General features: G+C 35.2%; 1 protein-coding gene across 2 annotated transcripts in view; it reads right to left on the reverse strand.

Moving 5' to 3' along the window:
• Positions 1 to 1813: 1813 nt before the first annotated feature.
• LOC135844693 (LHFPL tetraspan subfamily member 6 protein-like) overlaps positions 1814 to 25646 on the reverse strand; it is a 366811-nt gene continuing 342978 nt past the window's right edge. For both annotated transcript variants that reach the window (XM_065363007.1, XM_065363008.1), the window contains exons 5-6: positions 17008 to 17106; positions 1814 to 10587 (exon numbers count right to left, since the gene is read on the reverse strand). In XM_065363007.1, the coding sequence (XP_065219079.1) occupies positions 10430 to 10587; positions 17008 to 17106 (257 nt within the window). In that variant the 3' untranslated portion in view covers positions 1814 to 10429. The remainder of the gene's footprint in view (positions 10588 to 17007; positions 17107 to 25646) is intronic.

Here is a 25646-nt window from a genome sequence, read left to right on the forward strand (position 1 = left end):
CTTCGTCACCGAATTCGGTGACGGAGGCGTTTTGCCGGTGACGAAGACGTTTCCCTGTGTATAACAAGTTCAAACGGTTTGTTTTCCCCTGAAACGTAAAAGGGCAAAACTTTGTCCGGTGACGAAAAGGTCATGTATACACCTACTGTATACAGATTTTAAAAATTTTTTTCCATCAACACAGACATACCCTCGACGTCACCGTATATAAACAGTACCTTTTGGTCACCGCTTGTTAAATGCTTCCAGTTGTGTTATATTTTCGTATTCGTAGCCAGCGCAGTTGCAGTCTATTAGGCAAGGCAGCAGGTGACAATTTGGTATAGTCAATATCTTTTTAAATACACAAGGTCACGGAAGAGATCAGTTTATAGTCGGAGGCAAATTGGTACCATTCTCGTAAATTTTTTTTGTATAAGCTTAAAGCATGTAAATCAAGTGGGGAAAAGAGTATAATCACTATTACAACTGTGCTGGTTAAGAATATGCTATAAATACACCGCCGGAGGCATTTTAAAGCCTGGTGACGAAAAGGTACTGTTTATGTACGGTGACGTCGAGGATACTTAGGTCCATATATATAGGTATTAGTATCCAGACATGTCAACTATTGAATGGGTTAATTTTACTATACAAGTGGACTGACCAACTTCTCAACTATAGTTGACAAGTCATGGGTTAATTTTACTATACAAGTCAACTATGAGTTTTCAGAAACTTCCACCAGAGGGCGCATGGCTTAGAAATCAAGGCGCGAGGACGAACGCAGGGTGTACAGTCAATTTGTAGTGAGTAGAATGTGATGTGCTGGTGGAGATGTATGCAGATACATCGATCCTGAGTGTACATGACAACAAATTTGACTTGAAATTTTTCAGTATTTTATTGGCCTATGGAAAATTTAAAAACATCAAAAATTTTTATGCTGTTTAAGCTTTCTTTTGGTGTCTTAACTTTCTCAAAATTCAAATTACTTTGACTCCATTTTCGAAAATTTTCTTCAAAATTTAGCCTAAAAATCTGATTACTTTTTTCAAAACATAGATTTTTTTAATATTAGACTGAATCTGCAAATAAAATTTTAATAAGTGATTTAGAACAGAAATTATACCAATTTTAAAATTTTGTTCACTTTTCTGCATATATGCCCAATACCACCTATAGTAAAAGGCCTGAGCGCTGTTTTGTGACGTCATCACTAATAGATAGTATGTACTCCGATAACGCTATAGAAATGAATGAAATATTAATGCACTATAATGAAATAAATACTGAGAACATTTTATTTTGCGTTTTGAATCACATTCTGATACTTAATAATCAATTTGAGATCAAGAGGGAATGATTTGAATGGAAAAATAAGTAAATATAAGCTCATAATCAACACTGTTTTTATCATTAAAGATGAGAACTACACTCGTTTATGATCTAATTTCTAAAAGAATATCAAGAAAAACTCTGGAGGATGACAGCTGACAATGAGGAATATAGCAAAGAAGTACAACACATACAAATTATTGTAAATATTATCGAATATACGCGAACATAATCTCCAACTCAAAGACTAAGGTATACAAAACGATCACCAAACATTGCATACATGACGGAGATTTCTCTCGAAAATTCGAAATTCTTTGCAAACATTGTATTTATGCCTGTTGAAATCCATCCTAAGTATTTTGGATTGGAATTTAAAGCTGCTTCAATTGGTTTGAGATACTGATGATTTCTTGTTTAATATCCATTATCCATCATAGCAGCTTTAGCATGGCTGGTCTAAGAAGTAGATTTGAAAATTAAAATGTATTGTAGATTTTTCTCCAACTTGATGCGATTGCATTGTTCACTAACTACTTATTTCATTACAACATCATTCCGGTACAACACACTAGTACACATTAATTTTCATTTTAATCTACAGTTTACATCACTATTCATTCAAATTACACAACACGAATGAGTCGCAAAAAATTCATTTTTGTACACAAATCAAATAAACCAACACCATCTGTGATTGAAAACATCAGTACTACATTACTAGAACACATTTTATGACAAATAATAATTGAATTTCATAATTTAAATAACTTTTTTAACGAAAGTTTTACTCAATTTCACGAATTCGCCATTTAAACATACGTTAAAATTCAAATGGTAAACACAATCGAGTCATCTACTTGTGGTGACGTCAGAGCTGATAAGAATTCAGCGCTCAGGCCTTTTACTATAGGTGGTATTGATATGCCAAGCATAGTTGACATGTCTGGTCGCAAGCAAATATATATATATATATATGTGTTTATGTACCAATTTTGTGGCAGAGTCAACTCGAAACCTATGAAATTTTGAACAAAGTGCTTTATCCCTCCCGACTGGTGTATTGCCGAAATTTTGAGATTTCGAGTTTTATTAAAATCGGTCCAGGCGTTCCCTCGATATTTCAGATTAAGTGATATTTTTTGTCATTTTTGCGTCCTTTTGCAGACTTCCTCATCAGTTTTGTTTTTGGTATACCTATTTTTTTCTAAGAATAAATATTTTGCTTAGCAATAATCAGTAACATCTGTCTTAATATACCCAAACGATTTCTCAGTTTATTTCTTGTTAGGAACTCGATGGAAAGTCGGTTCACGTGTTCCTCTGACAGTTCAGCTTAGGTAGGCCTAATTTATTTTTGGTGGCATTTTTGCAGACTTTTGCAGACTTCCTCATCAGTTTTGTTTTTGGTACACCTATTTTTTTTTAAAGCACAAATGTTTTGCTTAGCAAACACCAATGTCTGTCTTAATACCCAAACGATTTCTCAGTTTATTTCTTGTTTCGAAATATTTAAGTTTCGAGATGGGACTCTTTGACGAAGGGGGAGCACCCCCACCCCCAATTTTGGGTGAAACTTTCAAAAGAAAATCTGGGGCATGTGATATATCGAATTCTATGTTTTCGGTGACGCTGAACACGAATATGACGTCAGATTTTTGATTGGACCCCATCCATGGCCCCCGGCACCTCCCCAAAGGGGGTAAAAATTAAATAAAGTGTTTTGTTCGTGCGACACATGAAATAGTACGTTTCTTGTAACGCTGAATACGAATATGACGTCAGATTTTCTATCTATTAAATTCTAAAAGCAATTTAATACTAAAATTTGCATATTGAAAGACATTGTTATGAATTCTATTTGAAAAGAACAATATGAAATCTCCAAATTTGCTTTATTGAGATTTTATTTGTTTTTAAAATTTATTTCAATGAATTGAAATATTATGCAAATTTAAAATTAATTACGCTATTGTAATACTTGAGAAACTAGTGAATCAATAACTGACCCGAAGTTGATTACGACGTGGTAATGTTTAAAATCACAATCAAAAATTAACCCAAGAAATTTTAAAATTTTCCAGTCATAATTGAATTATGAACACCCTCGAAAAAAAGAACAATATGAAATATCCAAATATGCTTTATTGAGATTTTATTTGTTTTTTAAAGGGTATAGGAGGATTAGGTACGGTTTTGGGCCCAGAAATGGATTTCGACGAAATTCACACCAAAGGTTACCCATGATGAGAAGATACGCTCAAAAAATTTTCAGACCCCCAGACCTTTTTTTCAGGGGGGGAGGGGCCAAAATGTGTTTTTTAAACTTTATTTTCCAGTGTTTCGCCAAAAGTAGATAAAAATTTCGCGTTTTTTTGTATCGATTCTTAAGGGTAAGGGGAAGCCCCTGAAATTTTTTCAAAATTTTTCGGACCATTTTTCACCAAACTGTGGCGTTTTGAAAATTTTGAGCGGCCATTTTGTAAAGAAGTTGCGGAGGTACAGTCACCATTTTTTTTCCTAAAATACGTTATTTAGTCAAGATTATACCATAAAAGTTTCAACGAGTTTGAGTTGGTGCAACACTGTCAAAAAAAATAAAAACTGACCACGCGTCATATTTGCCGGGGGTTGGGCATGATAGTCCACGGCGCTATCGTGGGAAGTTACGTAGCGTTCGCGCGCGTTACTGTCGTTCGTGGTTGTCTCATAGTCCAGTCAAATAGGGGGGAAAAATGGGTGAACCACATACTCGTTATTCCGATCAAATATTTTTTGGTGAATATTGTCAAGAGTAGTGTGGTGAACAACATATTAAAATCCCCCCGACCCCTCCCACAGTGGATCACACCCCTTCAAAATCAGATTTTCGTTAAAAACTTCTAAAATATCAACTTTCGAGTAGAATGAGCTTTGTGATCATTTTATGTCCTCTCAAATACCTATCGAATGATCTATCAAACAACTCCCTAGCCCCAAGGGGGTGACGCTACGATCCCTCGAAGTGACGTAATTTTTAGAAATGGGCTCCGTGAGCTTTTGGATTGATATTTGCATGTTAGGTAGGTAGGTACTAGGTAGGTAAAGGTACTTAACGAGGAACTTCCGCATTGAAAGTTTCAGATCTCCAGACCCCCTCATCCCATTTTTGAAAAACACCCTTTTTCTGGAATGGAATAAAAATTATTTTCTCAGCTCCATGTGAACCGATTTTTCTCATTTTTAAGTACGTTGTAAACATTTGTAAGGGGTGTACCCATAAGAAATTTCAACCCCCTCCCTTCATATTTACCCCCTCATAATGACGTTATGATACTGGTGTCGTTCGAACCTCCCAAGCGCAAATGTTGCGTCAGATTTTGTTTTACACTTACCCGGCCCCTGTAGAAGCTCCGGAGGGGCTGGGTGCGAGTAAAACGAAATCTGACGTTTGTATTTCCATTCAGGTAGTTCGGTTCACTTGAAAACTACACAAATATTATAAAAGTAGTTCCGTTTAAAAAACAGTAGAAATTGAGGAGGGGACTGAGGCCCTGGAGAGGCCAGGTAGGTGCAAAACAAAATCTGACATAAAATTTGTGCTCCGTAGGTTTGAAACATATGAAAACACCAATATCATCAAAATAACTATATTTCAAAAATATTAAAAATTGAGGAGGAGGCTGAAGGAGTGAAGACACTGGGGGGGGGGCTTGATGAGTGCAGCAGAAAATCTGACGTCATATTCGTGCTTAGTGGTATCGAATCATGCGGAAAAGACACCTCACTCATTAATAGTTAATTCTTCCAAAATACTAATTTTACCCCCTCTATGACTCGTTTTTTCAAATTTTCACCATGACGGACCTGCCAAAACAAAAATTTTGAAAAAATATATGATATTGAGGGGTCGTAAATACATCCAAAAAACATGTTTAGAAAATTGTTCCTCGCAATTTTCAATGTTAAAAAACATGAAATAAGACGAAAAAACACCATTTCGAGGGGTATATATGAAGGGAGGAGGTTGACATTTCTGACAATATTCACCAAAAAATATTTGATTGGAATAACGAGTATGTGGTTCACCCATTTTTCCCCCCTATTTGACTGGACTATGAGACAACCACGAACGACAGTAACGCGCGCGAACGCTACGTAACTTCCCACGATAGCGCCGTGGACTATCATGCCCAACCCCCGGCAAATATGACGCGTGGTCAGTTTTTATTTTTTTTGACAGTGTTGCACCAACTCAAACTCGTTGAAACTTTTATGGTATAATCTTGACTAAATAACGTATTTTAGGAAAAAAAATGGTGACTGTACCTCCGCAACTTCTTTACAAAATGGCCGCTCAAAATTTTCAAAACGCCACAGTTTGGTGAAAAATGGTCCGAAAAATTTTGAAAAAATTTCAGGGGCTTCCCCTTACCCTTAAGAATTGATACAAAAAAACGCGAAATTTTTATCTACTTTTGGCGAAACACTGGAAAATAAAGTTTAAAAAACACATTTTGGCCCCTCCCCCCCTGAAAAAAAGGTCTGGGGGTCTGAAAATTTTTTGAGCGTATCTTCTCATCATGGGTAACCTTTGGTGTGAATTTCGTCGAAATCCATTTCTGGGCCCAAAACCGTACCTAATCCTCCTATACCCTTTATTTCAATGAATTGAAATATTATGCAAATTTAAAATTAATTACGCTATTGTAATACTTGAGAAACTAGTGAATAAATAACTGACCCGAAGTTGATTACGATGTAGATATTTTTTTTATATTTATAAAACTGTTATACTGATATAAATATAATTAATATGTTTTTAATACGTTTTTCAATTCTGAAAAGCCGGTTATCTCACGCTTTTTTGCGTGAGTGTTTTTTTTTGCTTGTAGCTTTATACTATAGATATATATGTGTTTATGTACCAAATTTGTGGCAGAGTAAACTCGAAACCTATGAAATTTTGAACAAAGTGCTTTATCCCTCCCGACTGGTGTATTGTCGAAATTTTGAGATTTCGAGTTTTATTAAAATCGGTTCAGGCGTTCCCTCGATATTTCAGATTAAGTGATATTTTTTGTCATTTTTGCGTCCTTTTGCAGACTTCCTCATCAGTTTTGTTTTTGGTATACCTATTTTTTTCTAAGAATAACTATTTTGCTTAGCAATAATCAGCAACGTCTGTCTTAATATACCCAAACGATTTCTCAGTTTATTTATTGTTAGGAATTCGATGGAAAGTCGGTTCACGTGTTCCTCTGATAGTTCAGCTTAGGTAGGCCTAATTGATTTTTGGTGGCATTTTTGCAGACTTTTGCAGACTTCCTCATCAGTTTTGTTTTTGGTACATCTACATATTTTTTTAAAAGCATAAATGTTTTGCTTAGCAATCGCCAATGTCTGTCTTAATACCCAAACGATTTCTCAGTTTATTTCTTGTTTCGAAATATTCAAGTTTCGAGATGGGACTCTTTGACGGGGGGGGGGGGAGCACCCTCACCCCCAATTTTGGGTGAAACTTTCAAAAGAAAATCTGGGGCATGTGATATATCGAATTCTATGTTTTCGGTGACGCTGAACACGAATATGACGTCAGATTTTTGATTGGACCCCGTCCACGGCCCCCGGCACCTCCCCAAAGGGGGTAAAGATTCAAAAAAGTGTTTTGTTCGTGCGACACATGAAATAGTATTTTTCTTGTAACGCTGAATACGAATATGGTGCGAAACATGAAAAGCATTGTTTTGATGCCTCTTCCATCCCTCAACTTAGGCCTGTTCTCATTTCTTTTTCAATACCTATCCTAAAAAAAATCTTTAAAATCCTAAAATTTTGAAAGCCAAAAAATAAACTCCTTGCATATAAAAAACATGGCTTCTAATTCTCTCAGAATACAACTTTTTAAATGTCTCTGTTCACGCTTAATATTTTAATACGTTTTTTAATTCTGAAAAGCCGGTTATCTCACGCTTTTTTGCGTGAGTGTTTTTTTTTCTTACTCTGAAATTCAAAAAGTTTTTGAAGCTCAAAAATGTTCGATTTGCTAAAATTTTTGTTAAATTGACAATATTTGAGCTTCAAAAACTTTTCAAATTTTAGAGTGAAAATAAAAATGATGGTAACAAAATTTGTTTATTTTTTTACGTAGTATTTCTTTTCGCACTTATTTTTTTTATCGCAATTTTTCAAAATTAAAAATCATTTGTAGCCCCTTCAATTTGCAAGTTGGGCAAAAAGTCATGATAGGTAATTTTGTTCATTTTTTAAATTATTACTTTCCCCCATGGGCAAAATTGGATTTTAGCTCTTAGATTTTGAAAAAGTATTTTGCCCCTTCAATTTTGAAGATAGGCTACACCTTCACATAGGTAACCTTTTTTTCTTACGGTTAGTCGTATCCAGATCTGAACAGACCAAATCGATCAAATCTGTGATCTCATTTGATCTGGTCAGATTATTTGGGTCTGAGAGATGTCTGGATCTGATCAGATCTGTTTTAGTCTGATCAGATCCAATCAGGTTTACCATTATTGGAGCTAATCACATCTTGAAAGGTCTGATCTGATCAGAACCATCGATCTGATTAGGTAGATTTGATTAGATATGGAAAATCCTAATTGGGCACAAATGATCAGATTCATCGCAGAGTAAGTAGGTAATTTATCTGTAATTATTCAAAACTGAATCAAAAGCATTAAATACGTAGGCATAAATGATTTCTTGGGAGAAAATGATTGAGTCGGATCAAGTTTGGTCAGATCTGTTTGGATGTAGAAAATTCCTGGATTAATGATCTAACCAAACTTTATCAAACAGGTCTAAAAAGGTCTGATCAGACCCGATCAAATAAATCTTAAAAATCACATCTGATCATTTCCCAACAAGTAGATATGATTTGATCTGGATGCAGAGATACTTACCTGCACCCAATTGTCAGATCTCATCAGGTACATTCTCTCCCCTAAATGGGCAAATTTTTAAAAAAGTTGATTTTCTTAGATGCATGCCGAACTTTAATTCATCATTTTTCGCCATCAAGTGATTTTCTATTTCCAACTCCACTTCTACGCTAGGTAGTTAATATCATTGAATCAACTAGCAATCATTTTCAACACAGGTACTTCCGTCATTTTTCGCATTTTAATTTGTACCCACTATATGCCTAGACACCTCACCACACCACCCCTTTACTAAAAAACTCATTTCCGTTCATTCGAATGCATTCATTCGATTAATTTTCATCATAGGCTTCTAAACCTTCATCGAATAGACGTGTATTTTTTATTGCCAAATTCGCAAATTCCATTTTCAATTCGCCATACACACGGAGAACGACGAGACAACCATCCTCCAAAGGGGGAAAAAATCATTGTAGGCGAATCGTTCCTCATCCAACTCCCCTCGCTTATTTTTAATGAAACTCGTGCGAGCTTTTTTCCAAATACACAATTGCCTTTCGATTTCGATAAGGAAAATACCTACCTACCTACCCGAGACTAGATAAGAGAGAGAGTCTACACAGGGGTGTATCGTGTATGGAAATAGTTCGCTGCAGGTGTTTGACGCGCGTTTTCTCACGTGCCCTATTTCACATTCATTCTCGAGTGGTGTACTTCTAATTTGTAATTTCGATAGCGTCGAGTTCTTCACTCGTTTTCTCGTTCTCTCTCGACGATAGGAAATTTTTTTCCAATATGTTAGGATTTTCAAGATTTTATTAAAAATACATTGTCGACGCGATGGCGCATGACGTAGGTAGTAGGCATTTTCTTTCTTTCTTTCTCTCTCTACCTCTCGTCCCCTCGTTGTGTGTAAACAAATCTCTATCTTGTGTTACGAGATTACCTACTCGTACACTCAAAAAACGAGTTGTTATACCAAATGAACGCAATTTCAACGAGGAATTGTCGCGTAAGGGGGTTAGAAAACGTGTTATATCCGAGATTCGTCTGTATTTTTTCAACCTACCTGTGTCAGTTTTTGAAAAAGAAAAGTCTCCTGAGATGAACTCCTTCTGTTTCTTTTTCGAAATTGTAACAGAGCAAACAAACAATTTGGAATTGTCAATTTTCCGTAACAGTGGGTATTGTTTCTGAGGGTCAAAGTAAGGGAGTAGATGGGAAGGGAACAGAGCTTTGTAATAACGAATCATCATTCTGTTTCAATCGCACTCAAATGGCTGGAGAAAAAAAATCACACAAAGATAAATTTTGGGAAAAAATGTTTTCTAAAAAATTTCGTTTGAAATATTTTTCTGCCAGAAACCTTCGAGCAAAGAATCGATATACGAGACGTAAATCTCACTATTTTTGATTATCATTACTTTTTTCCCCATTTTCTAACCCAAACGAATAAAAAGAAGACGGGAGGAGGGGGAGGGGAAGGTTTCTAAAGCAGCATCACGTATATAGAAAAATAATAACGTACACAGCTAAACGGATAGGGCACATTAAAAATCGGGGCAAATCGTAGGTATTTCGAAAAAAAGGGGGGTAAAAAATAGAAAAATACAAAACGGTAATTACGATACTGCGTAATTACTCGGGTAACTTAATTACTAAACATTTCTCGCTACAACAATTATTTTTAATGAAGATATTCGACGACATTTTTTACCTTTTTTTGAAAAAGAAAAAAAAAGACAATTTATCATTTGCGATCCGCCTAGTCATTAATTTCAATTCACGCAGGTAGGTATACTTTGAAATATGACAAATGAAAACTTTACCTATTCGGTGCTGTTTGATGCGCTCGAGTTGAATTTACATCTGAATGTATTCGTCGTAGGTAAAAAAAATCTACTCATTCGACCGCACAAAGAATAGTTAGGTACCTACGTATCTAGGTATTCGTACGACACAATTAAAATAAATATTTAAAAAAAAAAACACGCTCACACACAAACGCACACACATGGAGAAAAACCACACACAAACATACTAACATTAGATATACAGGTAAAGGTACGAGTATAAAGAGAGAGAAAAAAAAGTCAACGTATACAAAACATGTAAGGGATCCGGAGGCCGCAACCGGAGGAGTATAAGGGTGACAAAAATTTCAATATGGAATTCACTTTCGTGTAAGTATAAATGGACAACTAAATACAACAGATGGTGTGTTTCGGTTGTCAGGTTACCGATGCTATTCCATCAGGATAAGGTGACATCCGGAATGACGGGTGTTCGCTGGGTTCTCTTGCAGAACAAAAGCTCAAGGCGAAACATAAAAGTAATAGCGCTACCGCTGAGCCCAGTAGGTACACACTCCATGAAAGTTGGCAGGTTCCTGCGGAACAAGATACGTTCGTTAATTTTTATTCTCACTTTTCAGCAGTAGATGTAGATATAAGTTATTATTACGTATTAAGCTGCAGTAAAAATAAGCTTTCGGGTATTGACCTTTAACGAGGAGGGCGTTCAACTTGAGTTACATAAAATTTTTCGTTGTAAATTTTCAACATCCTTGAATAAAGGAAGTTGAAGATATGGATTCTCATTATACGTAAAGTGGAGTTATTTTTGAGGAAAAATAAAATAAGTAGATACATTGAGTACTTATATCTGAAATGGTATGAAATTGAAACTCAACTCCAACAATGAATTTTTGGTACTCATACTCACCTTTCAAATGAGACCAGAAAGGGGTGTGTAACTTGAAAATTCGCGCAGAAATATGGCACAAATTTATCACTGCTCTATACTTATACTAGTAAGTATAAGGCAAATGTGAACTTTCTAACCTCAGCTTGATTAAGTTTTGACTGTTTTCTTGGAAAATTACCCTAAACTTCATATTTCTGTAGTTTGGTGTGTTGGTGTATGTTTTTTGGTATTTATTTGACTTTTCTTTGTGTTTTGAAACTTTGGGAAAAAATTGTTGGGTTCTCGATGCTATGTCATATTTACCTACTTTTAAAAAGTTCAAAAAAAATTTGATCAATTCCTAACATTAGGGAGTAGGTAATTATCAGAGTTTTAAGAGATTGGAAGATAAAATCACGATAAATTCTCAAAACTTGAAAACATTTTTTGACTGATACATATTAAAAATCTTGGAAAAATTGTGATACTTTGTCACTCATCTACCAGCATTCTGAGATAGGTACTTGGATCAACAAATTTTACAAAATAACTCGCAATTAATTTTTTGTATATTTCTGGTAAATTACCATACACCTTTTTGGCTTTTTGTAAATAATCAGTGATTTTTTTGTGAATTACCAGTGATTTTTTTTGGTAAATTACCAGTAATTTTTTTGGTAAATTACCAGTAATTTTCTTGGTAAAATACCACTTTTTGTTGGTAAATCACCTGTAATTTTTGTTGGTAAATCACCAGTAATTTTTTTGGTAAATTACCAGTAAGCTTTTTGGTGAATTACCAGTAATTCTTTTGTAAATTACCAGTATTTTTTTTTGGTAAATTACCAGAAATTTTTTGGTAAATTACAAGAATTTTTTTTGGTAAATTACCAGTAATTTTTTTGGTAAATTACCAGTAATTTTTTTGGTAAATTACCAGTAATTTTTTTGGTAAATCACCATTATTGTAAACTGGGGTAACATTGAAAAGGTCCATGGCAGTGGAACTATGAAGTATGGAGCAATTCTGATACCAGGAATGGGTAGAGTACACGTTGGCGGTTATCTCCTATTTTATCATTTTCAACTGGTGGTTCCAACACCAATATAAAATCAAGTGGAAAATGTGCCGTTTTAATTAATTTATTAACCTGAATAGCTTGGTGCCTGGAATTTTGAATTTTCAAATAAAGAGTCAAGTGACATTACAGATGTGTTGTTACACCTCCCGACTAAAAATTGACGCATTTGTTCATGTGCCTTGCTCATTTGAGTCACTATATTATATGTAAAAAAATTATATAAACAAACTGTGGATGCTAAAAGGCCTAGATTCTAAGGCGTCCTTGAATAAAGATTTATTCAATTCAATTCTATTCAATTCAAAGTTCTTCCCTGAGGAGTAAAAAAAGAATATTCAAACTTGGGTAACTTTGAAAGCTATAAAAAAAAATCATGAAATTTCAGTAAAATTGGCCAAAAATGCATGAAAATGCTTAAAAACTTGTCAAAAATTATGTTAAAACATGAAAATTACCAAGAAACCTTAAAATTTTAGTAAAATTGGCTCAAAATGCATGAAAAACGCGTGAAAATTGAAAAAATTTCAAATTATAATTTGGAGCATTCTTTTATAATTTCAATTGTGAACATGGAGCATTTTGTAGGTGCTTGATGCGTATCAAGTGACCAAAAGCGAATATGCATGTGTTAGATGGATATGCCTTAATGGTAACACATACGTGTAAAACAGGTAAATTAACCCTTCCAGCACCGTTCGGTGATGTGGTTGGTAACAATGAGTGGTCAAGGTGTCAAATGAGCCTTCCAGCTTCTTTGGCAACTGGACCAACTCGTAGTTCGAATCCGCGAGTATACGAGTTGCCAAGTTAATATGTCCTTAAATCTTTAGAGCTCCGGCCCTAGGTTAAAAGTGTTTTGTATAGTTTTAATTTATCGATAATTAGTGTTAACGTAATTGTAATTCCCCCCGAGTAATCGTTGTGTTGAACCCTTCAAGTGCTCCGAGTCGGTTTTATGTGTTGTCTTTATTGACAAATATATTCGTTGACACGAACTTGTCTTATGATATTTTATTGTGTTCGGTAGTGTACTGTAAAACCCATAGCCGAGGTAAGTGATAGCTTTAATATCATTACAGTAGTGCATTTCCGTCATTGATTACCTGCTTATTCTAGTAGGTAACTCCTAGTAGGTATCGAATATACTCACGTATATTTATCAGATATCTACGACACAATATTATTTTATCATTGGCGCCTCAACGCAAATCTTTATTGCATGCAAAGTGAGCTTGATTTTCCTTACGGAAAAACGCGCCTAATATACAGTTAGCTACTGTAATCTGTTTAAAGTTAATTAATTAGTGCTTCGCTTCCGCTTTCAGATAGCAAATACCTGTGTAGGTATTTGTATATTTGTAAACGTGTACAATTAGGTGTGAAAAAAGGAGCGAACGCGTCTACATACTTAGTTGACCTCGTCACGCTTGATTTCAGAGGGGAACCTCTGTACAACGTCCGAGGCGCGAAACCTGTCCCAGACAGTATAACGATATCTGCGGTGAGTGTGTGACTCATTCAAGCATTTGTGCTGTCTGTCAACGCCTCTAGTTTTACGACCTATTAATTTTATTTGTTTCAATACTTGTTCCAAGATATCGCTCGTATGTCGGAACTTTAAGACAGACTAAGAAATAGGCCTAGAAGAAGCCTAAACGAGAGAGACTTGCAAGGTCGCAAACCAAGCAACGCAGGTAGTAAAAAATCGTCGCGAAATCCCTCATTAAACAACTTAGGTACTCTACACGAGATGAATGATTTTGGCGACGAAAGTCATGACCTTACCGCGAGTGACGGTGGGGTAGTTTTTGATAATTTTGTTACCCCAGTTACCAGCACTTTTTTAGTAATTCTTTTGTAAATTTCCAGTAATTTTTTGGTAAATTACCAGTAATTTTTTTTGGTAAATTACCAGTAATTTTTTGGTAAATTACCAGTATTTTTTTTGGTAAATTACCAATGGTTTTTTTGTAAATTACCAGTAATCTGTTTGTAAATTACCAGCAATTTTTTTTTGCAAATTACCAGCAATTTTTTTTTGCAAATTACCAGTAATTTTTTGCAAGTTTTTGTTTCTTTTTTGTTTTTGCAGTTTTTTGCAAATTACTTGTAATTTTTGGAAGATTATCCATAGGTTTGGGCAAGTACTCCATAAATTTTTGAAAAGTCTCATGATTTTTGGTAAATTAGTAATCTTTAGTAAATCAGCAATTTCTGAGACTGTAAATTACTGCTAATGTTTTGGTGAGTTGTGTATCTGAAAATTTGTAAATTACCATAGGCTACCCATATTTTTTGGTGAATCAGTCCTATTTCTTTTGGCAAATTACATACAATGTGTAGGTATTGATAATTTTTTGATACATAATAATTTGATTTAGTGATTTATGTACCAATTCTCCTTGCCAAATTAGTAATTATGGTATTTTTTTGGTAAATTATTTACTTATCTATGGTATTTTGTAGGAATAAATAATTGATAATTTTTTGTGTGAATTACGGGTAATTCTTGGTGAATTACTGGTCAATTTTTTGTTGAATTTGTGGTATTTTTTTTGGTAAATTCATGGGATAATTTTGGTAGATTTATGGTATTATTTTGGAAAATGTCCGGTCATAGTTGAGCTTACACTTTCAAAGTTTCAACTTTCAAGTCAAATTTTGAGCATTTCAAATTTGAATTATTTATTTTGAACACCCAATCCATTTACTTTAGAAGCCCACAAAACATAGGTACATATGTATTTAAGGTACAAATATGAGCTTTCCGGCCAATTTTGACAGTTTCGCTAGAAATCACGAATGAGTGAAAATTTCAAGATTTTCCTACTCCAACCCTCCGGAGGGTCAAGATGGAAAATAAGATAGTGGTCACTAATTCGCAAGATCGAAAATGTGAGTGAAACCGAAGAACTTGACTTCATTTTTGGTTCAATTCGACAGACACAATAGGTTTTCATTCATATTTACGGCAAACTAGTTAGGCAATTTTATTAACATGTAAACATCCCAGTTCGTTCCTGTAAGGCAGTAAAGCAGGTAGGTACTGGTAGCCAAGATAACCTTCCTGAACTTTTCTTTCAGCGTTGAATAAGAGAGAAGGGGTGCATTTAAACGGTGTCCTGACCTCAATTCGACTGGTTAATAATGATTTCCTTCTCTCCCTTCTGAGACGAATTACCTTTCTGAAAGTGGGTTTGTGGAGATATTTAAAATGGAAAACATCACCAATGATGATTTTATTCTTTTCATCTCTATTTTTCGAAGAAGAGGATGTACCTTTTTATTTTCTCAATTGATTTTACTTTCCCGCTCTCACAGTAGATTATGTAACTTTTTCAAATATATGAGCTTTCAAAAAAAAAAAAAAAATATATAGTTTTGCAAAAAAATCACACCTCACGCCTGCCCGATGGAAATCTCCAGGATCATTCCCTCTTCTTCTTAACACTATGGAGAGTTTTGATGGAAATAGTTGCAGTTGAAGGTTTTTGAGAAATAATTAAATATGGGTCTCAAAGAGCTGAAAATTCCTACGGAGTTCGTCCAGAAGAAATGTGATTTTTTTTACACCAGGAATAAATAAGAATCTATAGCCAACGTTACCCTATTTTATACAAGAGGTTAATAATTTACCTATTTATACATAAAAGGGTTTTAATTGAAAATGAACATCTGTTTCAAAAATATTCAAAATCCAAGGCATTTTTGCCCCAGTTCACAGAAAGTTTCAGGCTAAGGAATGGCAGATCTATAGGTATAGATAGTCGACCAAGTTACGTGCGAGATGTTCCATTTTTTTCTCGATGCAACATTTGAAAAATAATTGTCGCCTAGCAATGAAAACTGCGCTTTAAATTTGTCGAGTAACGAGCCCCCAGTGTGGTATAATTTTACCAACTTAAGACGAGAATCTACGTCGACGAAAATAATTTAAAATGAAAATATCGCCGGCAATCTTAATACTCGTCGGTTTTTTCCACGACCACCGTGCCATTTAATTACTTAATAACTCTGAAATAAAACCCCCAATTGCGAAATAAACGAAAGACGAAAATACTACAGAGAAAAAAGTCGCATTGTAACGCCTTAGACGTTTATAAATCGTCACTACTACGCTATTCTCTGTTGTAGTCTGTATATGTAGGAGTAGGTAGGTATATACTATAAGTTTAAGTTTATTCAACGAAACGAGAAGTTTATTCGTTGTTTCGAAGTAGGTACTCTTAAAGATTTTCAAATAGTTCTACACTTGGTGTGATATACACAATACATAGATGAGAGATCTGCCTTGCTTTTTCTCTCCCTGCGCTGCTCGCTCGTTCGCTCGTTATAATGAATTGCACGATTTTTAATGACGTGAGGAGGACTTTTAACACGTTCTAGGGTTCGATTTTGCTACGTCAAAAGTTGGCTGCGAGCTCTTACGGGTGTAATTTTTTGAGTATACGTAGGAAGAGGAACCACCGAACCGAATGTTGCCTCTTTCTTCTCTCAGCAGCTCTGAGAACGTGTATGAACGTCTCGTCGCGTCGGTAATTCGCGAATCGCAGCTCTTTATATGCCTTGGCAAATACGAGTACACATACGATAAATTCGCGTATATACAAACGTGTGAGAAGAAAATAGCATCGTATTGTAGCTCACGAACTAAAAACCATACAATCTAAGCAAACGTAATACTACGTTCTGTTCACGCCCCCTTCTCCACCCTGCCGTTCATTATTCATAACTGGGTCGAATTTCAATCTCTTAAGATGTTTCTTATCCAAAGCTGCAATCGTAATCTAACAAATGTTACACGGTTGATTTACAATTTTATAAGCTACAAATAATTCCTTTCGAGCTCTTTTTTTTCGGCGGGCTAATTCTCATTGGCTCGATTCTCTTCCGCATACAGCAATAATTACCTCTATACCCTCGACTGGAAAAAATTTCCGCCTTGTTCAAAATATTAGACTATATAGCAACATCGTCGTCGCCTGGCTTTACGAGCAAACGGAAAAATATTTTTCAAAAACGGAAACTGCAAATTTACTTACCGAGCTTATAAACTGCAGACGAATTCCCGCAAGATTGTTTTAATTCCCTGTTATCCCAACCGACGGGATACACAGCGCCGCCGCCGCACACCAGCAAAGCTGAAAACATTCGCCAAAATTATAATTTACTTTTACTTCACAAGCGTATAACTTTACCAGCTTTATATTATAACAAATAATACGCGTCGTTAATTTATATATATATTGCATTATACTATACGTGTATACGTGTATACAGCGTATACTTTCGTGTAATACGAATTACTTTCAGCTTTTTGCTGTCGGGGATTTTCTTATTCGTGTATATTCATTGGGTCATTCTTCCTCGTCGGTTTTCCCCCTCATCATTCCTTCTTTTGGTCTTTTTTTTTCTTCACACACCAGAAAAAAAACCGCACTTTGTCTCCTCTTATATAATACTACCATACAAATCCGATCTATGTTGGGTGAATTTAAAACCATATACTTTGCTCAATTTACTCGAACAAATAAAAAATTACTCCACGGACATTACAAAAGTTAATTTAAAGTTATGACTTTTTCTTTTACCACGTAAGCGTCTTGGTGGATTCCTCTGTATACCCTGCCTTTTTTTTTTGCTTTTCGGTTCTTTGGTATTGTTACTAACACGAAACGACGAATGATATTCTTATTGTCGACGAGGTGTTTTTTTGTGCTCTTCTTCTCGTCCTCGTCGTCTAGGTTTCTTCAAATAAAACGCCTCGCTTGGTATAAAACGATTTACGTGTATGAGTTTAAGAAGCAACGAAGAAGGGTTATATTTTCACCAAAATTTAACCCCTTTAATATAGGTACCTACGAATTTCCTAAGAGGTAACACTGCGTAATGTAAGTTATCTCACCTGTATGGTTTGTAATTTCTGTGTACCTCTACCTACAGTTTACTTCACAAAGGTTTACGTAGCAACTTGACTTGAAATTACACGAGATAATCGTTACCATAATTCGTGCTCGAAGATGGCAATAAGTAACTGTTTTAATTAGTGGAGCTATTCTCGAGCATTTGGTCTTTTGATGGGGAATTTAAATCTTAAGTAATTTCACGTAGATGCAGTTAGTTTTGTCAAGGTGAAAGGTATATAGGTACTACCGCGCTTGGTCTTTATCTTCATATTGCGACATTTCTACAATTTTATTCGTTCATTGCTAAAGTGTTTCTGCCTATTTTTGTCACCTGTTTTATGTCTAAAACGGCTTCAGTACTCTCCAGCCAAGATGAAACATCTTGATTTACCTACTTACATTATTTAAACTTTAAATTTCCTGACGTTCATTTTGCTTTGTTAAGAGTGCCAATTTCAGAGAATAATGTCGACTTCATACAACAAGGATCCCATTAGTGGGAAAGAGGAAGGATGGCATACATTCATTATTAATCAGATTTTTGCATTATGGGTTGGGAATTTAAAAACATATTTTTTTATGTGGATAGATCTAGTAAACTACCAGTCGTAGTGACAGACACCATTCAAATCAGTGGGTGACTTCAAACTCATTAAAAACCAGTGGTAGTGACAGACACCACTTAGATCAGTGGTAGTGTCCCAAACCAAGTAAAAACCAGTGGTAGAGACTCAAACCATTTAAACCAGTGGACGTGTGTTTGAACTCTAGTAAAAAACCAGTGGTAGTGACAGACACAATTTAAATCAGTGGTAGTTTTTAAACACACGCGAAAAACTAGTGGTAGAGACAGACACTGTTTTAAACAGTGATAGTGTTCAAACCCAAGTAAAAAACAGATGTAGAGACTCACACAATTTAAATCAGTGGGTTTGTGCTAAAATGGAAGTAAAAAATCAGTGTTTGTGACAGACGCCATTTTAATCAGTGATAGTGTTTAAACCCAAGTAAAAACCAGTAGTAGAGACTCACACCATTCATATCAGTGGGTTTGTGCTAAAACAGAAGTAAAAACCAGTGGTAGTGTCAGACACCATTCAAATCAGTGGGAGAGTTCAAACTTCTTGAAAAACAGTGATAGTGACAGACACAATTTAAATCAGTGATAGTTTTCAAACGCAAGTGAAAAACAAGTGCTAGTGAAAGACACTGTTTAAAACCAGTGTTTGTGATAGACACTGTTCAAAAGCAGCATTTAAACAGACACTGTTTAAAACCTGTGTTTGTGACAGACACTGTTCAAAAGCAGCGTTTGAAGCAGACACTGTTTAAAACCAGTGTTTGTGACAGACCCTGGTTAAAACTAGTGTTTGTGACAGACACTGGTTAAAACTAGTGTTTGTGACAGACACTGTTTAAAACCAGTGTTTGTGTCAGACACTGTTCAAAAGCAGTGTTTGAAACAGACACTGTTCAAAAGCAGTGTTTGAAACAGACACTGTTCAAAACCAGTGTTAGAGAGAGACACAGTTTAAACCTGGTGTTTGTGACAGACACTTGTTAAAACTAGTGTTTGTGACAGACACTGTTTAAAACCAGTGTTGGAGACAGACACTGTTTAAAACCAGTGTTTGTGACAGACACTGTATAAAACCTGACAGACACTGTTTTAATCAGTGACAGTGTTCAAACCCACGTAAAAACCATTAGTAGGGACTCACAGCATTTAAATCAGTGGGTTTGTGCTGAAACGGATGTAAATAACCTGTGTTTGTGACAGACATTGATTAAAACCAGAGTTTGGAACAGACACTGTTCAAAACCAGTGTTTGTGACAGACACTGTTTTTATTATTGATAGTGTTCAAACCCACGTAAAAACCAGTAGTAGAGACTCACACCATTTAAATCACTCACACCATTTAAATCAGTGGGTTTGTGCTAAAACGGAAATGAAAAACCAGTGGTAGTGACAGACACACTGTTTAAAACCAGTGTTTGTAATAGACACTGTTTAATACCAGTGTTTATGACAGACGCTGTTTAATACCAGTATTTGAAACAGACACTTTGTAAAACCAGTGTTTGAAACAGACACTGTTTAAAACTAGTGTTTGTGACAGACCCACTGTTTAAAACCAGTGTTTGTAACAAGCACACTGTTTAAAACCAGTGTTTGTGACAGACACACTGTTTAAAACCAGTGTTTGTGACAGGCACAATGTTTAAAACCAGTGTTTGTGACAGACACTATTTAAAACCAGTGTTTGTGACAGGCACACTGTTTAAAACCAGTGTTTGTGACAGACACAGGTTAAAACCAGTGTTTGAAACAGACACTGTTTAAGTGTTTAAAACCCGTGTTGGAGACAGACACTGTTTAAAACTGGTGTTTGTGACAGACACACTGTTTAAAAGCAGTGTTTGAAACAGACACTGTTTAAAACCTGTGTTTGTGACAGACACTGTTTAAAACCAGTGTTTGAAACAGACACTGTTCAAAACCAGTGTTTGTGACAGACACTGTTTAATACCAGTATTTGAAACAGACACTGTCTAAAAATCAGTGTTTGTGACAGACACTGTTTAAATCCAGTGTTTGTGACTGACGCTGTTCAAAACCAGTGTTTGTGACCGACACTGCTTGCGAACGAATTGAATAATTTCTCGTGAATCATTCACGAACGAATAGATTCATTTAATTAATTTTTGGTCAAGCATTCATGAATGGAATGCATAATTTTTTGTGGATCTGAATCATTCGCGAACGAATTGAATAATTTTTTTTAGTGAATTATTCACGAACAAATCGATTCATTCAATTAATTTTTGGTAAATCCTTCACGAACGAATTGATTCGTATAAGTGACTCCTCCGTGAACGAATTGATTAATCAATTGATCAAATAATCATTTCATAGGCGAAGAATTCGCGCTAAATGAATCCATTCGTAAGCAAAATAATGGATCATGAGTTGGAAAATTGTTGTTTTAATAGGTACCTACTAGTTCTAAATTCTAATTTTTTTGACTCTCTCCATCATTAAATGTTTTCAAACAAGGATCACGAAGGTGTGAACTGTTCATCGTTTAAAAATTTTTTACCATATGGTAGTTTTCCATGAAAAACAAAGAGATAGTATTATCTATTCTGAAATGTTTGAGAAATTCAGGTTGAAAGTTGCTCAAAAATAATGGGTAAGTAATTTATGGCAATTTGTACGAGTTGGTATTAAACTGAATATTAACGGAATAAATTTTTATTAGGTACCTATTGCTACTGGTGTTCTGCATAAATAAACAAGCTTCAAAAAATAAAAAAACAGCAAAGTGACTGTTACGTAGAGATAATACATAGATAATTTTGGAATGAAATCATTATTGAATTTTGGCATCTTTACAGATTATGTGAAGATTAGGTACCTACCTACAGATCCAATATCTTATTTTAGTTTATTTTTTCCAAAACCATGTAGCAACAACAAAAAGAAACATTTAAGCATTTTAAAAATCCATTTCACGGCACAAAGTACATCACTATCTATTGCTTATAGCTACCTATGAAGTTGTAGGTATAGATAGCATAACGTTTCTTTGAAACAGAACAATTCGATTTAACGCCATACTTAATTTTCATGTATAATAGCGAAAAGAAGAAAGGACTTGGTAGTAAACCAAGTGGCGTACCTATCGATTCTTTTATAAAATGTTTTATCGTAGTAGTAGGTATTCGACTGATGTAAAATTAAATTTCCCATTATGAAAGTTAACTATAGTAGCTTTGAAAATTACGAAAATTATATTCCAACTACGTAGGTAGGTAGGTAGTTTATGCTCTTTCGGTATAAGCACCTAGATAGATATTCAATTGGAAATTAATTTGGCTTTTATTTCGAGCTAAAATAACGCTAGTATAAATATACGTAAACTGCTTATATAAGAGGATAGATATTCAAAATTTTTGTAAAAATTACCCATCATAGTATCGTATGTTTTACATTCATATGTGAATTTGCTTCCATTGATGTTTGGTGGTTTATAAACCAAATAGGCAATAATCTCAACTATTAATAAAACTGAGTCGACCGCATTGAGTTGGTCCAGCTTCGGGTCCCGAATAATATCGTTCGAACCATCGTCGAACTGTGTGCTTAGGTATATGCAAAGTGAATCGACCGATGTTTGGATTAAAATAGCGAATATATTTTGAAAAGGATCACGTTTCTGGATGACGTTTTAATTAACCGAATATTGTTTGAGAATTCAATTCGAACGATATGATAACGTGTAGTAGATATTTTTGCCAAGCATACTCGTACCTATCCATGCTTTAGAGTTTTTAGCAAATGAGAAGATTTCCTCGTGTTTTTTTTCCTTTTTTACATTTTGGTGGGTGGGTTAGGTAAATAAAAGAGTGAATTTACGTTTGTCGAGTTTACTTGTCGCGTATTTGCGGTTATGTTGTATACTTAGGTTGAAAAGAATAAATCCTTTTTCGAATACCTACTACGAGTGTGCAGAGTGCTGATACTTGGATTAATTATGAAGCTTTATTTTTCGTCGCGGTGCTGGCGGTCGGGTACCGTCTATATTTTCAAAGTAACACGAAAGCAGGTAGAGTACGATGCAATGCAAGAAAATTTCGTCGAGAGCATTACAAACAGGGTGAACGATCTCGGTCGTTAGATACTCTAGGTTTTCAACCTTACTGAAATAATTGAAGCAATTCCAGAGTTGGAAAAAAATTTGAAATATTTTACGAGTGCTTTGCCATCTCTGCAGACTCTGCATGTTCGTCTCGTACTAAATTCGAATTTCGATGATTTAGACTTTCCTTCGATTGATCTCTCTCACAGCTCAATTTTTCGAACGAGGGAGAAGGGAAGGAATTCAATGTTGATCAAAAAGTCGCTGCATTATTCGTTGAGATTTAAATCTAAGGTCGTGTTATAACGATGATATCGGTGGTATAAAATCCAAGATTGATAATTAGAACTTTCTATTAGAATTAGCGGTTACTTTGAGGCGCTTACTTGGCTTTTGAATAATTAACGAGACAAACAACCAGGCGTATCCGTTGAATGTAAAATGAAATGTGATCTCGTACGCGGCTAAACCCTTTGCACGAATTCTATCCCGCAAAAAGGTCACGTTTATATTTCGATATAGCCTCGTATAAAACGTTTCATCTCTCCGTGTAATGGTACAAGCTTCGTAGGGTTTCTCAAGATTTCCTTCGATTGTATACTTATATAAAGTATACGATACAAACATATTACAAAAAAGAAAAAAGAAAAAATAGTCAAAAAATTCGCAAATGTGATGAAAAATACAAACACGACCGCGTGACCATTGTTCTATATAAAATGAGACGAATATTGCGAAGACAGACATATTTTGCCCTTTCGCAGTTTTTCAATATTTATGTACTATTTCGTACTATAGACATGTACGTATAGTTTGTAATAATCGTGATGAATATATTATACCCTCTCGAGTATAGCTTTTGTTCGTAATTTTTACGAAAATTCTTTCTTTCATCCAGTCTGACGATTTTGTATAGTTGGACGTATTTGTTCTTACGTCACGAAAGTGAATGGGGATTTTTGGGAAAAGGGATAAATAATGTAAAGTGAGAATTTTATAATTTCTTATTTCATAAAATTAATTTCATTTAAAAAATCCAAATGAATGAGAAGCCAAAGATTTTCTTATTTGAGAAAGCAGACAAATTTTAGAAAACCAAACGAGGAAAAAACGAGAACTCTTTCATTCATTTTTTCTTTATCTTATTTAATTATTTACCGTATTTTTTATTTTTATTTTTTAATGACGTAAATCACTGAGGAAAACGAGAACGTTTACTAAATGATGTGATGTGAACTAATTCTTTTCATTTTGAAATTTTTATGTTAAAATGTACGGTAGTGTTTTTTTGTGAGACGGACACGGTATTACAACCTTTTGAAATGAAGGTTCCTATATATGTAGTTCTTAAAATTAAACTTTGACTGATAAGGTAACTTTTACAACACGTCAATACTCATCGAGCAGGAATTTGGTTTAAAGAAAGAGTAGTCACCCAGACCTCAAGAAACATTTTCAGCTGCCGAATTTGTGGTTTTTCGATTTTTGGTGAAATTTTGAAAATGACGGAAATATTCTATCTATTAGTAGGTAAGTATATTAATTTTTGGAAAAAAAAGCCAGCAAACACGGAGAATTGCAGATAATACCAAAAATGGGTGTAAATAAGTCTCCTCTCCAATGAAAGTTTTTAAATCATGGATATGTTTTTCGGTCAAGTTGACTCAATGCTCGATCAGATGTGATCATCCGGATCGCAGTCTGATCTGATCATCCAGATTTCGTTTTTAGCATATTGACTTGCCTGTCTGACTTACCAAGGTTATCTGTCTGTCTTCCTGTCAAGCCACTCAAGGTCATTGGTTTGTCTGTCTAGACTTTCAAGGTCACTAACCTACTTATCTATCCTCTCGAAGCCGTTTATCTGCTCGTCTGGCTTTTCAAGGTCACTGACCCTTCAGTATAGGTTCTCAAAGTTATCTGTCTACCTGCATAGACTCTTATAAGATCATTGACTGGGCTGCTGTGGCTGGCTTCTCAAGGTCGTCTATCTTCATGTCTGACCTTTCAAGGTCATTTGCTCGTGTATTTGGCCTCTCAAGATCACTGACCTACTTGCTCAACTTCCCAAGGTCATTTGTCTGCCTATCTGGGATATTGAGTTCAATCAGTAGGTGTGTTCACACCCAAGTATGGACCTTTGGTTGAGACAAACACAGCGTGTGTTTCAAATTCAATATTTCAAACATTTTTAAAACCCAACAAGCGATGGAAAAACATCATTTTTTAAAATTTTTATTTGAACCCTCAAACATCTCTCAATGGAACCCGAAATGAATGCTGAACTGGACAAAATACAGTACAGAACTGACCTGAACTTAATAGTGAACTGAACTGAATTGAATACCTACATAACTAAAATACTGAACTGAATACTGAAATTGCAGGTATTAGGTAGGTATATTTTATTTCGATACTAAAACTTTCTTTTACTTTTTTTATTAACTTAATTCATGCATTAGAGACACTGTGAGAATACAAAAATGAAGGTGGAAGCAAGAAACAACTTACTGCGGAAACTAGTATCAACTAGATGGGGCGTGAAGCCAAAGACACTGAGGACAACAGCCATTGCACTGTGCTACTCTACAGCAGAGTATGGATGTGCCTCCTGGGGGCAATCAGCACATGTTAAGAAGATTGACGTTGCTCTCAACAACACCATGAGAATTGTGTCTGGCTGCCCAACACCAACCAGTGTTAAACACCTACCAAGAATATGTGGCATTGCACCCCCTGGGATAAGATGGTATGTGGTGGCGGATGTAGAGAGAACGAAAAAAGAACAAGACCCCCGCCATGTTATGTTCAACCAGAAGGAGGTGACCCCAAGGCTGAAGTCCAGGAGGAGCTTTATGAAGGAGACCCATGTGATGAAAATGGATCCAGCGGAGGAGAGAGAGAAAAGATGGTTGGATCTGAAAAAGACCACATGTAACGAGAACCTGGCAAATGGACACAATAGGGTGGTCCTTATTTATATGATCAAAAAAATTTTTTAGGATTTTTTTGATTCCTCCCCCCAAAGTTGTTCCCTTGTATGAGAAAATAAACCCCTGAAAATTTTAGCCGGATCGGATAATATTAACCCGTGCCGCAGAGCATCTGAAGTTTCAGAACTGGTAGAGAG

The sequence above is a fragment of the Planococcus citri genome, chromosome 4 (assembly GCF_950023065.1).
Source record: "Planococcus citri chromosome 4, ihPlaCitr1.1, whole genome shotgun sequence".
Lineage (NCBI taxonomy): Eukaryota > Metazoa > Arthropoda > Insecta > Hemiptera > Pseudococcidae > Planococcus > Planococcus citri.